Source organism: Cryphonectria parasitica (assembly GCF_011745365.1).
Source record: "Cryphonectria parasitica EP155 unplaced genomic scaffold M406scaffold_3, whole genome shotgun sequence".
In the NCBI taxonomy this organism is placed as follows: domain Eukaryota; kingdom Fungi; phylum Ascomycota; class Sordariomycetes; order Diaporthales; family Cryphonectriaceae; genus Cryphonectria; species Cryphonectria parasitica.
In genome coordinates, this window is record NW_024468911.1 from 3,129,882 (window position 1) to 3,143,376 (window position 13,495).

General features: G+C 53.7%; 4 protein-coding genes and 1 non-coding gene across 5 annotated transcripts; 2 read left to right on the plus strand and 3 right to left on the minus strand.

Moving 5' to 3' along the window:
* Positions 1-302: 302 nt before the first annotated feature.
* Positions 303-390, minus strand: M406DRAFT_t47. The gene has a single exon. It is a non-coding gene; the product is annotated as a tRNA-Arg (tRNA).
* Positions 391-1,640: 1,250 nt separating this feature from the next.
* Positions 1,641-2,306, minus strand: M406DRAFT_338303 (uncharacterized protein; the record flags this gene model as incomplete). The annotated part of the gene is made up of 3 exons (XM_040921332.1): positions 1,641-1,707; positions 1,772-1,954; positions 2,260-2,306. 3 exons carry the CDS (start codon positions 2,304-2,306, stop codon positions 1,641-1,643), a joined length of 297 nt encoding a protein of 98 aa, XP_040778522.1.
* Positions 2,307-2,525: 219 nt separating this feature from the next.
* On the plus strand, positions 2,526-4,418 carry M406DRAFT_345505 (ribonuclease III). Its single transcript, XM_040922090.1, has 3 exons — positions 2,526-2,660; positions 2,814-3,415; positions 3,587-4,418. The coding sequence occupies exons 1-3, from the start codon at positions 2,579-2,581 to the stop codon at positions 4,028-4,030; spliced, it is 1,128 nt and encodes a 375-aa protein (XP_040778523.1). The 5' UTR covers positions 2,526-2,578; the 3' UTR covers positions 4,031-4,418.
* A 268-nt stretch (positions 4,419-4,686) lies between these two features.
* On the minus strand, positions 4,687-8,157 carry M406DRAFT_345506 (FabD/lysophospholipase-like protein; the record flags this gene model as incomplete). The annotated part of the gene is made up of 2 exons (XM_040922091.1): positions 4,687-6,950; positions 8,098-8,157. The coding sequence occupies 2 exons, from the start codon at positions 8,155-8,157 to the stop codon at positions 4,800-4,802; spliced, it is 2,211 nt and encodes a 736-aa protein (XP_040778524.1). The 3' UTR covers positions 4,687-4,799.
* Positions 8,158-9,175: 1,018 nt separating this feature from the next.
* Positions 9,176-13,048, plus strand: M406DRAFT_355615 (uncharacterized protein). The gene is made up of 6 exons (XM_040923212.1): positions 9,176-9,430; positions 9,742-9,796; positions 10,534-10,578; positions 10,648-10,785; positions 10,845-11,311; positions 11,368-13,048. The coding sequence occupies exons 2-6, from the start codon at positions 9,793-9,795 to the stop codon at positions 12,001-12,003; spliced, it is 1,290 nt and encodes a 429-aa protein (XP_040778525.1). The 5' UTR covers positions 9,176-9,430; positions 9,742-9,792; the 3' UTR covers positions 12,004-13,048.
* Positions 13,049-13,495: the final 447 nt, after the last annotated feature.

Genomic DNA, 13,495 nt, shown 5'->3' on the forward strand with positions numbered 1-13,495 from the left:
TGATCTGGGAGACCGGACTGAAATTATGCCGCACTGTTGACGGTACTTCACATATTAACGACCAGGAGGACGTAGCATCACGAAGTTATCGACATGTCGACCTGGAAGTTGGGGCTTCCAGTGAGTCCTCTGGTTCATAATGAGCGTCAGCTCGATCTTGGCAAATCGACATAGCGCTACGTTGGACTGACGTTCTTTTCTGAATTAAGAATATTAACAGCGAAAAAGAAAAAGAGGAGAGGAGATGAAATCCAATAACTAAAAGGAGACAGGACCTTTGTAAGTCCTGGCAAAACGTAAATCGATCCTCCACGGACTCGAACCGTGAACCTTCACCAACTAACCGATGGAAGACCGGAAAGTGACGCGCTACCATTGCGCCAAAGGACCTTTTTCTGAGTTGGCAGCAGAAAGATAATTATGAAGAGACTTTTCGTTCCTAGCGACTACGCATTTTCACTTTTACAACCAGATGTTCAATGGGAACACAATTTATTTCTTCAAGTAGATTTTCCGACAGCGCTTGTGTTTTGCAAAAGGCTAGTATGATATTTGCATTATTTAATCATAGGCAGTACATTGGCCAGCCCCCGTATTGTTTGTCGAAGCCATGGCAACTCGTCAGCCTTGTTGAAAGATGATTAAAAGCCTGGCAATGCATCAAATTTCTTTGATTCTTCTTGATATTCTGAGACAAAATAACCAAGGCTCAGATTAGTTACTTCACGTCATGCTTGACTTGAGCTAGGCATACGACTGTGTCGCATACCGGAAAGATCGGTCAGCCAGTTCCACACCAATCGAAACCCATATTCCACGTCACAGAGGAAACCTTCCCACCTACACTTGTGACATCGAAGCTGACTGACTGGAGAGTCTGTGACGGGCTTTTGCGTTACTCAGGAGGCTGCTGCATGACTTCTTCCTAGCTTCGGTCTGAAGAATGTCTGAAGTCTGGGCGCCATTGAAGACGCGAATTAATGATCATATTGGCCGTTACGTTGGCCTTTACGGTAGTTAGGTCTTGCCATACTGACAGATGTGAAGTCAAAACTTGAGGTCAATCAATTGAGCTCATGGTCCTAAAGGTGAAGGCCACCTCCAGCCACGGTTCATTGCATATGCATAAGCCTGATCCAGGTCTGTGAACAACTCGCACCTGTTACCAGAGGGAACGAAGGTCTCCAGTGCAGTAGAGGCAGAGCGATTCTCACTCGAGATAGCGTATCGTAGTACTGCCTTGTCCAGAGCTTTGAGACCTACCATTAACCGCGGCTGGAACGTTGGCTCAAGTGCATGACGATTCGACCCGATCACTGCCGCGCTTATCTTAAATGTCGAGCTTGGGATTGAAGAATTGGACTCATTATCAGGGTTCCAAAATGATGGACGTGAAGGATGTTTCGATTAAAGCAAGAATTGATCAGTTTGAGGAAATCGCATAGCTGATGAAATCCCCTCGGAGTCGCGGTGCTTTGCTAGATGTATATGGCGGGTGTGATGTGAGACAGGGGTATACTCTGCGATCAAGAGACTGGACATGCTCATATGGAATACTCAGTGCTAATCTTTTTTCGATTTTCCTCTGCAATCTTGTATATGTACACCTTTCACTGGCCCCCCCCCCCTCCACTTCACTACTATGACGAGCTGCTTCCCGATGCCTCTTTCTGCGCCTTCTCGTGCTCTCTTATTTGCCTCGTCCAGCTGTCCTCGGGTTAGCCCAGACATGATTTCCAACATAAGAATGCTCGTTCGGTTGAATACGCACTTTCGACTTGGGAAGAACCGGCCTGGCTCGGGCATCTTGTGTCTGAACTCGCGCTCGGCACTCAGGTTCCACACGAGGGCAGTGATTCCCACCACGACAGCGCCGAAAATCGCGGTGTTCTTTCGCCAGTTCGAGGGTTGTGCGTACCAGCCACCGGCAGGTGACCAGACGTGCTTGGGATACCTAGATTGTGGTTGTCAGAATGGCTGGAGGAGGGACCGGAGTGTGTGGCCTAGGAATGGCTGAAGAATCGGGAGTACGGACGGAACTTTAGGACCACCACCCTGCGTGACTGTTAGCAGAAGATAAGGGTAGAAGAGGTTTGGTATCAGCCAGACTCACCATTTTGACCTAGTTGGTTCGTAGACGGGGAGTAATGGTTCTGAGAAGGGAGATGGATGACTGTCGTCGATGGGAAGCCTGGAGTTGACGTCGAATTGCCTGGAGAGGGATTGGCTACACCAAAAGCGTGTGGGACCTCTGCGAACCCAGATTTGCCTGCCGGAATGGTCTGTAGCCTGACCCTGGACTGCATTATGTCAGCTTGAGGAACCGCCTACAGGGGCGCCGGGCTGCTGCACAGCTCACGCGAGCGACCCCGGCACCGACCGTGTTAGCGTCCATTCTCGAGCTCACCATTTTTTTTCCAGACTTTGCGCGACGGAGAACCATCGAGCAGCACGACCCCACGACTACGAGTTGACGACTCCCATGACGGCGACCCCTCCCCACCCGACCGCTTCCTGATAAAACGGTGCTGTGTCTCAATTTGTTTTTGGGACTACGGCTTGCACAAATTTTGTCTCCATGAAGAGGTTAAGGTTGGAAAAATGGTCAGGGCACCTGCTCTCAGCTCGACCGGGAGCCGCGACAACTTGTTCGAGATCGAGTCTCTCCGCGGCATGCCTTCGAGTGCAAGGTCAAGGGCTTAAGAGAAGTCAGGCCCAACATGCTCTCTCTTCTGCACCAAGGCGTTGTCAATCGACAATAACGAATGCAAGAGGGCTCGAGGCGGAGATTAGGCAGGCCGCCCACGAACCAGCCGGCACCCCTCCTCTCTCTTCTGAGGCACAAGATCCACAATCTTCCCCCATCGCCACGACGTCGAGTGCTGAGCCTACACAATGGCCGCCAATAGACCCAGATCAATACCTCGGAGAGCCGCCCTCGCCTCTACCCAACAAGGCTCTCCGCTCCGCCAAGCTCGCCGCCTTACACGCACGACTCGCCCTCTCCGACAAGATTCCCCTGCAGACACTGGCAAGGACCCTCGTGGATCCCTCGGCCGACGCCGCCCCTCTCTTCAACAACTCCAACCTCTCCTTCCTCGGCCAGACACTGATCAGCTACTACACATCGGAGATGCTCATGTGCCGGTACCCTAGGCTGCCCATGGAGATCATGCATGCGGCCATGAAGGCTTACGCTGGAGACAAGACGCTGTTCTACGTATCAAGGTCATGGGGCGTCGAGAATGCAGCCGCACCGGGTGTGGAGGTTGACCCGGGTCTGCTACAATTTTCGCTGGATGCGCCTAGGGCCTTCAACACGAAGTGGGGTTTCGTGCGGTCAGAGTACCAGCACAAATACAGATATAGGCGAGGTATCTCGAGCAGAGTGGTCATGGACGACGACTTTGGCGAGGTCATCCCACGTTCGGAGGAGGACAGCACCCGAGGCCCAGACGTCGAGGATGTGATGAAGGCGATGAAGGCGGAGGAGGAGGGCCAGTCGTCACAGCTTCCGCTCGAGAGGGCACTCAGCCTGGGCGATCCTGACGAGAAGAAAGCCAGGTCTCACAACATCCACGGCCAGTTCGTGAGGGCCGTCGTGGGCGCCATCTACACACATTCTGGCCGGGAGGCAGCACGGTCATTCGTCAAGGCGCACATCCTGTCGCGGCAGCTCGACCTCGAGAGGCTGTTCACCTTCAAGCTCCCCCTGCGCGAGCTCGCGAGGCTGTGCATGCGGGAGGAATTCGAGCAGCCCGTCGCGAGGCTGCTGTCCGAGACGGGCAGGCTCTCGAGGACGCCCGTGTTCGTCGTGGGCATCTTCAGCGGCAATGATAAGCTCGGCGAGGGCACGGCGGCGAGCCTGGACCACGCTCGCAAGAAGGCCGCCATGAACGCACTCAAGGCCTGGTACCTGTACAGCCCCGGCGAGGACGTCCGCGTGCCGAGCGATATGATGCTGGAGGGCGCCAAGCCCTGGGAGCCCGTGTATGTGGATATTGGCGAGGTCATCACTTCTGGTATTTAGAGGGTCTGGCGGTTGCGGTTACATGCACACATCTATCTCTCTACTCATCATGCAGAAGCAGGCGGGGTGGGAGGCTTGGGACGCTCGGGCCGGGATGGGCTAGACGGGTGGCATCTGTGGCGCAATATAGAACTAGGGATGTGCGAGAAAGGAAGAGCGTGGCAAAATCATACACATTGTTGATGACCCAGAGGCCAGTGAGTCGGCACAGGAAGAAAGTCCTCTCTTGGGAGATGAGGCGAGCATGAAGAAGAAGCGGAGGAGGAAGAGGAGGAGGGGATGGCTGGGCTTGCTGCTCACTCCTTCGGGAATTGTATATTTTTGTTGAAAAGAAAAAGGAAAATTAACCCTCAATATGAAGATGAGCATCGCTGAAGCCGTAAAAGTCATAGCTGCAAAAGTTCCTCTGCCCTGGGTGCTACAGTCCATAAGAGTAAGACAAGCCTCAACGCAGTCGATATGCAGAGTCCGTCCAAGATAAGGGCTGTCAGGAAAGGGGGGGGGGGGGGAAGGAATGCTGAAAGAATCGAGTGAGGCTATCCGAAGAGACACATCAAGACAGAGCAGGTTTACGAGGCTTGCATGATAGGGTGAGACCGGTTGAGGAGCCGCAAGGTTGAATGTCCTGTCGCCTCTTGCAGCACAATAGGCTTTTTAGTGTGTGATCGTCTCTATTTGGGGTATCTACCTAGTAACCTTCTCCCATCCAACCCCCTCGAGCAGTAATTCCATCGCTGCTTACACCCAACGCCTTTTGGCCATGGTAATCTCAACTGAAATGATCCCCCTCGCCCAGCTTCCCGCTAACCCCGAGGCTAACCTCCCTTCTCCTCCTCTCCGCCTTCAATGCCTTTTCCCTTTCCAATCTCCTCCTCTTCTTCCTCTCATACACTGCCCTGATCGTCTTGCGTATCTTCTCCCGCCCCTCATCATAGTTTGCCCTCGCCAGCGCGACCACCTTCTCTACCTCTTCCGGAGTATACACAAAGTTCCACGTGCTCATATATTCGCTCTGCCCGGGGTCCACGCTCTCGACCTTGTCATTCTTGAGGAAGGGCATGTACACGACCGTGATGCCGGCGTCGGGCTCCATCAGCTGCCACGCGTCGGCGTCCTCCAGCGCCTTGGAGGGCGGCGGCGGCTCGCTGCTGCGCTCCTGCGTGGTACCAACCCACACTGTGCAGTACCCCAGCTCGCCTGAGGTCTCTTCGCCCTTTTCGAACTTGTGCGTGCCCTCAACGTCACTCTCCTGGACACCAGCCTCGAGCCGCCGGGCTGCCTGGTCTATCTTGGCCTCGGTGAGCTTCCGCTCTGCCTCGGTTGCCGAGACGGACTCGGACTGGTCGAGCTCCTTGGCGACCTGGGTGTCGCTCTCGCCCGGCCTGGGCCAACCCACGCCCAAGGGCCAGCCCTTGATACCTCTTTGTCGGGCGTATCCGTCCGCCACAGACAGCCAGTTATCTGTCCTCACGTCGGCAGAGGCATCGAAGGCGATAATGACTTCGATGTTGCGGCCTGGGCGCAGGAGCGGGTAGATGGGCAGGTTGTTCGACATACCCGCGTCCATGAGCTGCAGGTACTCGTGATTGTAGATACTCGTGGGTGTGGTCTGTCGGAGTTTCCCCTCCATGCCATAGGTAAAATTCGGGATCGTCGCAGGATCGATCGGGTGTACTTTACTCAAGTCCTCGTTGTGGCCCGAAATCATCTCATCGATGGTCGCAAATCCCGTCAAGCTCTGCATGAGCGGTCGCACTTCGCGGTAGTAGTGAGACAGAGTAGCGCAGAACGCGCTGCCAAAAATACCCATGAGCAACGGCATGCGGACCTCTGGTAGATGGAAGCCGTCTTCGGGAGGGATATCACGACCATCTTTGAATCTACGACCCAGAGCCCAGGTCGGGATACCAGCAGCGAACTCCTCACAGAAGACCTCGTAAGGGGTGAGCTCGAACCACTGAAACCAGGCTTCCCTCACAGCTTCTTCCTTGGCCGCCTCTGATGCATTGCCGGTCGAGCTGCCCGTCACAGCCTCGACGTTTGGAATCTCATGGCGGACCGCGGTATAGATGGGCAATGGGTGTTGCCCGTATCTGATGTACTGTCGCTGGTTTGAGAGCTTGAAGTCCCGACCGTCCACACCAAGCTCGCCTTTGGGCACGAGGAGTCGCGCGGAAAGGAGCAGGCCATACACGTCGACGAGGCCAATGTAGGAATTCGGATCGCCCTTGAGCTTTTCGACCAGGCCGCTCAGCAGATACTTGCTCGTGGGGGCGGAGGAAAGAGACGAGAAGGCCACGGGCGGGTACGCAATGTGTACACCGATCCTTGACTTGAGATGGTCGAGAACACGGTCCAGGCTGCCTGCTGCGAAGGAAGAGTGGTATAGCGCTTGAAGCCAGCATGAGCCGCTCACTCCAGAGGTATATGTGACGCAGTCAAAGAGGCCATCCTCCTCCGTGGCGAGCATGGAGCCCGCCCCTGCGACAAGGGCCCGCAGCCCGCCGCCTGAGCCGCACATTGCCACAGTGGGTACATCATCCTCATGAACATCGTCCTCCTCTAATCCGAGATATTTGGCCAGTGCGACTGCGGTCATCTTCTTCCTCCGCGCCAGGTACTGCATCTCATCATCACATAGCTCCTGGGAAACCCGGACTTGGGCCGAGTGGCGAATCTCAGGGTTGATATCTGGGTCGTGCGCCTCTTGCCATATTTCATCTGCTAATGAGCCAGGCGCCATGGAGAGCTCTCGCTGCAACTTGCGGATGAAGCCGGGGAGCATCTTGGACCACTCCGGCAGGATGTAATCGAGCATCTTATCGGGAACATTGCGCCACTCGGTGTCCGTGATGATGCGGAAGTTTTCAAAGGTTGTGGCAAAGTTGAACCAAGCACCGCTGTCCTGGCTCTTTGCCGCCTGGTCGTCGTCGTCGACCTTGCTCTCGCCTTGAATCTGTGCTGACGACGGACTCTCTTTGGTGACGTCGTTTGCTTCCAAAGCACGCTCTGGGCCAGGCTGAAGCTCCCTAATAATATCTGATGGGTACAATGACCAGATCAGTAGGGTGCCGATCAGGATCGCGGTGGGAAGCGTACGGTTGGAGCTTGGCTGCCTGCTCTTAGACGAGAAGAAGATGTGGCGGATCTGTTGGGCGGGCGAGGGCAGACACCTTGCTCGATGCGCTGGGGTGGCTGTCTTGGAGGTCCATTGGTGCCACAGGTGTCCAGGGTGCCCGTCCAGCCTGGTCCGTGGTATTGTGGTACCTCGCAGGTACGTATGTCGAGGAAATCTCATTGTGGCCGTCTGATTAGTTTGTTGGCAAAAAGAGTGTGTCCAATGTCAAGTCCATGGTCCGCCAGCCGATCAAACATGTCAAACTCCCAGAAATAGAACAAATCCAGGGCACATAAGAAGAAATAGAGTCAGTCTATTCATCTGGGTTTTCTGTGCTCTCCTCACGTCTGATAAGCGTTCGAAAGTTCACCAATCTGGAGGTTTTTAGTTGGGAATTTTTGAGATGACGCCACGCCTGTCTCAACAACTTTTATTTGGTGTTTTTTTTATTGTTTTTTTTATAATACCTCGGGAGTGAGTCGAGGGTGATATCATCGCGCAGACAAATTATTGGGTGGAGCTCTCGGCCGGCACGGGAAATGCAGGTACTCGCCGCCACGGCTTCCGTCCCATCCCAGCCCAGTTAAGAATAAAGTAGTTTCTGCGCAATGCTCGGGTGTCGTCGTATGTCGGGATTAGTTTATCGTCTGTTCTCCCTTGTTTTTCCCTTCTTTAATCCCTTCCCTTTCTCAACCCCCCGAAACCAAATGAATTTTAACAAATCATTGCAAAAATCTCTGTTCTTTGACACACTGCTAGTACTGGGATTGCCTTTGAAGGCCTTGCATCGCCTCGACAAGCAATACATCATCACTGCATGAGGAGCATCAGCCCTATGGCGCGACGCTACCGTTGAAACCTGCTTCCCATCCTCAAGGTTTCTAGCCCTCTTCGAGAATCACACGCCAACCTACAGAATGCCGCTGCAGAGGGATTGCCACGTACGTACATAGGCTAGACGAACGGACATGGTCTTGTGGAGAGAGAAGGAAAGAAAGATTTGGAACATGTTGTGTCAGTATTCAATTGGCTTATGGTTTTCCAACAAGGGCTTCAAATAAGCAAGGAGGGAAGGCGGATATTAATTTGTTCCTTTCCTTTCTTTTCTATTTTTGGCCCCTTCTGCTGTTGCGGAAAAGGAAAAAGGAAAAAGGAAAAAGGAAAGAAGAAAACAAAAGAAGGTGGAGAACCATTTAAAGAGCAATTGTGGATGGTAACAAGGCTTCGTTACGAGCCTCATCGGATCCACATGAGGGCCTTGCCGATAAGTATTCCAGTAAATAATATTGTATCTCAATCCCTTAACTCGGTCAAAAGCATGCAAGGGTACCACCGGGGGGGGGGCGCCCAGATGAAGAAACGATCAAGATGAAGAGGGAGGGCCAGATTTTGGTGCCGCTGCTCGTGTATCGTATAGACCACCTGGCAGCCTAACTAACCAGGGCTGGCAATTTCCACCAGCAGGCCCGGACCAACCACCTACCACCAAGACAACAACGCCCAGCTGCCGCGTCGCCTGAAGGAGATGTGAATTTCCAGCCAATTGAGCTCGTGGAAGGGGAGGATTTTTTGGCACCTCAAACCTCGTACATGCATGTCCTAGCAGTAGTATGTGTGTGTGGTACTACCAACCAACCCACCCCTGCAGCGTTCTGATTTCTCCACCCATTGGTGAGGCAGGACGGCCAAAACCACAAACCCCCCTTTTATTTTCTGCCAAATATGCAGCACAAGAACCTACAGTGCAGCGGGGCGGGCAGCTCATCATGCAACCGGCAGTGAGCAGGGTAAAATATGAGTGCCTTTTGGATCTGCTCCAATCTGGCCTGATCAGGCTTGGCGTGTTCACTCGAGTTGAGCCAGGGGGGCACGGTCCTCTGTATGGACCCTAGGCGGTACCCTGTGGGTCACTGGGGAATTGGGACGACCGGGGGCCTCACTGGCTCAGGGACCAAGCTCGTAGCAAGCGAAGTGACCATGTCGTCCTACCCGTGCTTGCCAAATTTCCCCCTTTGCAAACCCTCTCTGCACACCCATCTTCACATTACACACTTCATCTCCACGTCTTCTTCCTTCCCGTGCAAAATTTCCCACGACCAGACCTTACCTGTCTGTTCATCTTCGTTGTTATCACCAGTTACACCTTTTTCTTTCTCTTCCTTCCTTCTTGTTCCTCCCTTTTCGTCACCTTCTACAGACTCCTCAATCCGACAAGACAAAGACGTCTCACCTGTCTATCTCCTTAACGCGCGTTGGCCCGAGCTGCGTGTGTCTTCTTCCTGGTACGTCCCCCCAAGGCTGTGATTTCCCAAGTTCGCGGGCAGAAAAAAACCCTCCTCTGTCGCTACTCCTTCATCTCCAAACCAGACCTGTGTGTCTCATCTGGCAGCTGTCTCTGGGCGATTGATACCTCCTAAGCTCTGCTAGTGACGACAGTTTGGCGTTTCGCCCATGAGTCTGGTCTAGGATTTAGGAGGCTTGACTTTTTGGTACCTGGAGCTTTAGTGCGCTGCTACTATTGCTACTGCCGAGCCTCTCCCCTGAATGACGACCCTCTTGCTAACATATTTTTTTGGTCGCTGCCTTTTTCTAGTCACTCGTTCTATCCTCATTTTCCGAAACATAAATCGGTTGCACATACACAATGGGTAAGGACTTCCTCTCCTGCTTTTGATGGTCAAATGGAGGGAGCGATGCAAGAAACAAGCCCGCTGGCCATGACCGCGCGTGGACCCAATCGAACGGTTTTCTACATCCCAACCAACCCGACCCAATCCACCCACCTCTCGATTCAACGATCTGTCTCTCCAGCTGCCTATCACCGACTGGGTCTAGTCCTTCTTGACAGCATCTCCCATGATCGTCCTCGGGGCATCGCTGTGCGAATTCATTATTCATCATCCGTGATCTCGCACCGAGATACTAGCCTCCATCTCGGCATCGTGGAAAGGCTAGAGCGGCTGCAGGGAGACGACCGAGTTTGTCGTAGCGACATCTGTCACAGCGCAACATGTCATTCGACAGGAACCATGCGATAAAGACTCGTCCCCGCAGTGTTCAACTGGATGAGACCGTTGCCAGCGCCCCTAATTCTCCGAACCTTACCCCGCCCGCTGTAGCGACGAGGTCCAGCAGCCTCGCCTACCACATACCCAGGAACTTCGTCTACCGCAGCATGTTGGATATTGGCGCCGTACCCAGCATCGCACCTCTCATGGCCCTGGACCTGAACGAACTCCGCCGCGAAATCATGCCGCCACGCTCCGAGTGTCAGGTTCCTCGGCTCTGCATTGCTCCCTGAAACCGACCGAACATCTTCATTGTCAATGCCTCAGGAAAAGAAAGAAAGAAGAAACACATGACTAACCTGATCGTTGTCTTCTAGCTTCTAACGGCGCCCCTGTCTCCACCCCTCCAGAGCCTCCTACTGGCAAGCCCTCCTCTCCTGTGGACCAAGTTGCCTCTGAGCCAGAGCAGCGTTCTAACCTCCCCGCTACAGCCACATCTGGCGGCGTGATTGAGAACAAGAACATTGTTCGCAGGAAGCTGACTGGATACGTTGGCTTTGCCAACCTGCCAAACCAATGGCACCGCAAGAGTGTCCGCAAGGGTTTCAACTTCAACGTGATGGTTGTTGGTACGTTTTTCAGGAAGCCTCATCCATCTGCAAGTTTTCATATCTAATGCTCGTCTCAGGCGAGTCGGGTCTTGGAAAGTCTACCCTCGTGAACACGCTTTTCAACACCTCCCTCTACCCACCTAAGGAGCGGAAGGGACCCAGCCTCGATATCCTTCCCAAGACTGTGACCATCCAGTCTATCAGCGCTGATATTGAGGAGGCTGGTGTCCGTCTCCGACTGACGGTCGTTGACACGCCTGGCTTCGGTGACTTTGTCAACAATGACGAGTCCTGGCGGCCTATCACGGACAACATCGAGCAGCGATTCGATGCTTACCTGGACGCCGAGAACAAGGTCAACCGCATGAACATCGTGGACAACCGCATCCACGCTTGTGTTTTCTTCATCCAACCCACGGGCCACTCTTTGAAGCCTCTGGATATCGAGGTCATGAAGCGCCTCCACACCAAGGTCAACCTGATTCCCGTCATCGCCAAGTCTGACACCCTGACAGATGAGGAGGTGACCGCCTTCAAGGCCAGAGTAAGTGTTGTCGAGTCATGCCAGAACTTTCCCATCAGCCGCTAACCAGTCACTAGATCCTGGCAGATATCAAGCACCACAACGTCCAGATCTTCGAGGGTCCCCGCTACGAGCTCGATGACGAGGAGACCATCGCCGAGAACAACGAGATAATGTCCAAGGTTCCCTTCGCCGTGGTTGGTGCGACCAACGAGATCACCAATGCCGACGGGCGCAAGGTCCGAGGCCGTCAGTACCCTTGGGGCGTCATTGAGGTCGACAACGAGGAGCACTGTGACTTCGTCAAGCTCCGCCAGATGTTGATCCGGACCCACATGGAGGAGCTCAAGGAGCATACCAACAACCTCCTCTACGAGAACTACCGCACGGACAAGCTCATCCAGATGGGAGTCTCTCAAGACCCCAGCGTCTTCAAGGAGGTCAACCCCGCCGTCAAGCAGGAAGAGGAGCGTGCCCTCCACGAGCAGAAGCTCGCCAAGATGGAGGCAGAGATGAAGATGGTCTTCCAACAGAAGGTGGCTGAGAAGGAGTCCAAGCTCAAGCAGAGCGAGGAAGAGCTGTACGCGCGGCATCGCGAGATGAAGGAACAGCTCGACCGCCAGCGGCAGGAACTCGAAGACAAGAAGTCGAGAGTCGAGAGCGGGCGGCCCATCGAGAAGGAAGGCAAGAGGAAGGGATTCTCCCTCCGATAAACAGCCTCTCTCCTACCTTTCCCTCGAAGATCATGCCCGCGCACGCCTCATGCCCTCGCCAAACCAACCCCGCCGATTTCCAAGTCTTGTCTTTCCGTTTTTTCTTCTTTTTCTCCAGTTTAATCTCAACCTACTTAATCGTCGAAAAGTCACACATGGCTCGACCAACCGGACCAGCCTGCGGGTGGAACCTGGCAACCAGGCGCGTCATACGAAACGGCAATGTCGAAATGTATCGACAATCGCTTTGCTGCCGCGACTTAGTTGTCACTGGCAGCTCAGATCAGGATCCTTGAACCACTTTTTGCGATATACGATTTGGTTTGGAGCTTTTCCGAGCAAAGGTCCCCTGCATCCTTCAAAGACGGTCTAGAACACCTTTCCCTCACATTCGATCCGGAGTCGACTCGGCATTCGCGGTTTTCCTGGCGCACGCGTACGGACAGCGCTGGCCTTTATTTGCTTCTTTTCATTACTTGTTCAGAGATATCTGTCGAGCCGACACTTGAGAATACGACTTCTTATAATTCACGACGGACTTTAGCATCCCTCCTCGCCGGAAGGACCTAATTCATTTTCAATGGCACCCCACGACCAACCATTCGGGGGAACTCTTTTCTCATATCCCTGGGGGGCGTTGAATGAATCCCCAGAGGACTCTATAGGGGCGCGTATTTGGATGCGTGCTGTGTGGTGGAGGGGAGGTGAGCATTGGTTTGCGGCACCTAGTGACTGGGGAATAAGACAGGAGGATGTGTGACCCGGTGGTCGGATGGGTAGCCCACGAGCATGGCAGGTGTGGATGCGTCCGGATTCTCGAAGTCGGTATCTCGTTGGAGGAGCTGGGATCGCATTGGAAGGCTCTCTACTTACATACCCCTGCCTCTCAAGCATGTTTTTTCTCTTTCCCGGCCCGTTCAGTGTCGACTACTACTACTACTACTACTACTACTACTACTACAGTATTTTCCTTGTTGTCACCCTGCAGCTCTTCTTTTAGTCTAGTGGTTCAGAGTCAGAAAACGATGGACATCCATCACAAACCTGTTTGTGCTCATGATGCCTGGTGCAGTTCGGTGCCGTGCCATTGGTAGGAGAGAAGGATCCATCCATCCTTCCACATGATAAGGTTAAAAAGAAAGGCGGATCAGGCCGTCAGCCGTGGCGGCGGGCCGTTGATCGTGCCGTTGACCTCTAAAACGGCGTCTTAGCTGATGGCAACCCTGAGGCTGATGTCGCTCAATGGGTAAGCTGATTTAAGACACACCCTAACTGAGCAGCAGCGGTAGTAGCGACTCTTATTGCTCGCGTATTCACGTGCCATCCATTGAGAAAGCATTTCGTCGTTCCAGAAATTGGTTGCAAAGGGCGAACAGAAAAGGAAGGTATTGTCAAGTGGTGGTGTTACATTTGCGCTTTTGCTGGATTCTCCCCCCCCCCCCCCGGGCCCATCACATCCCTCCATCATCTATGTCTAAGGATCCATCTTGCG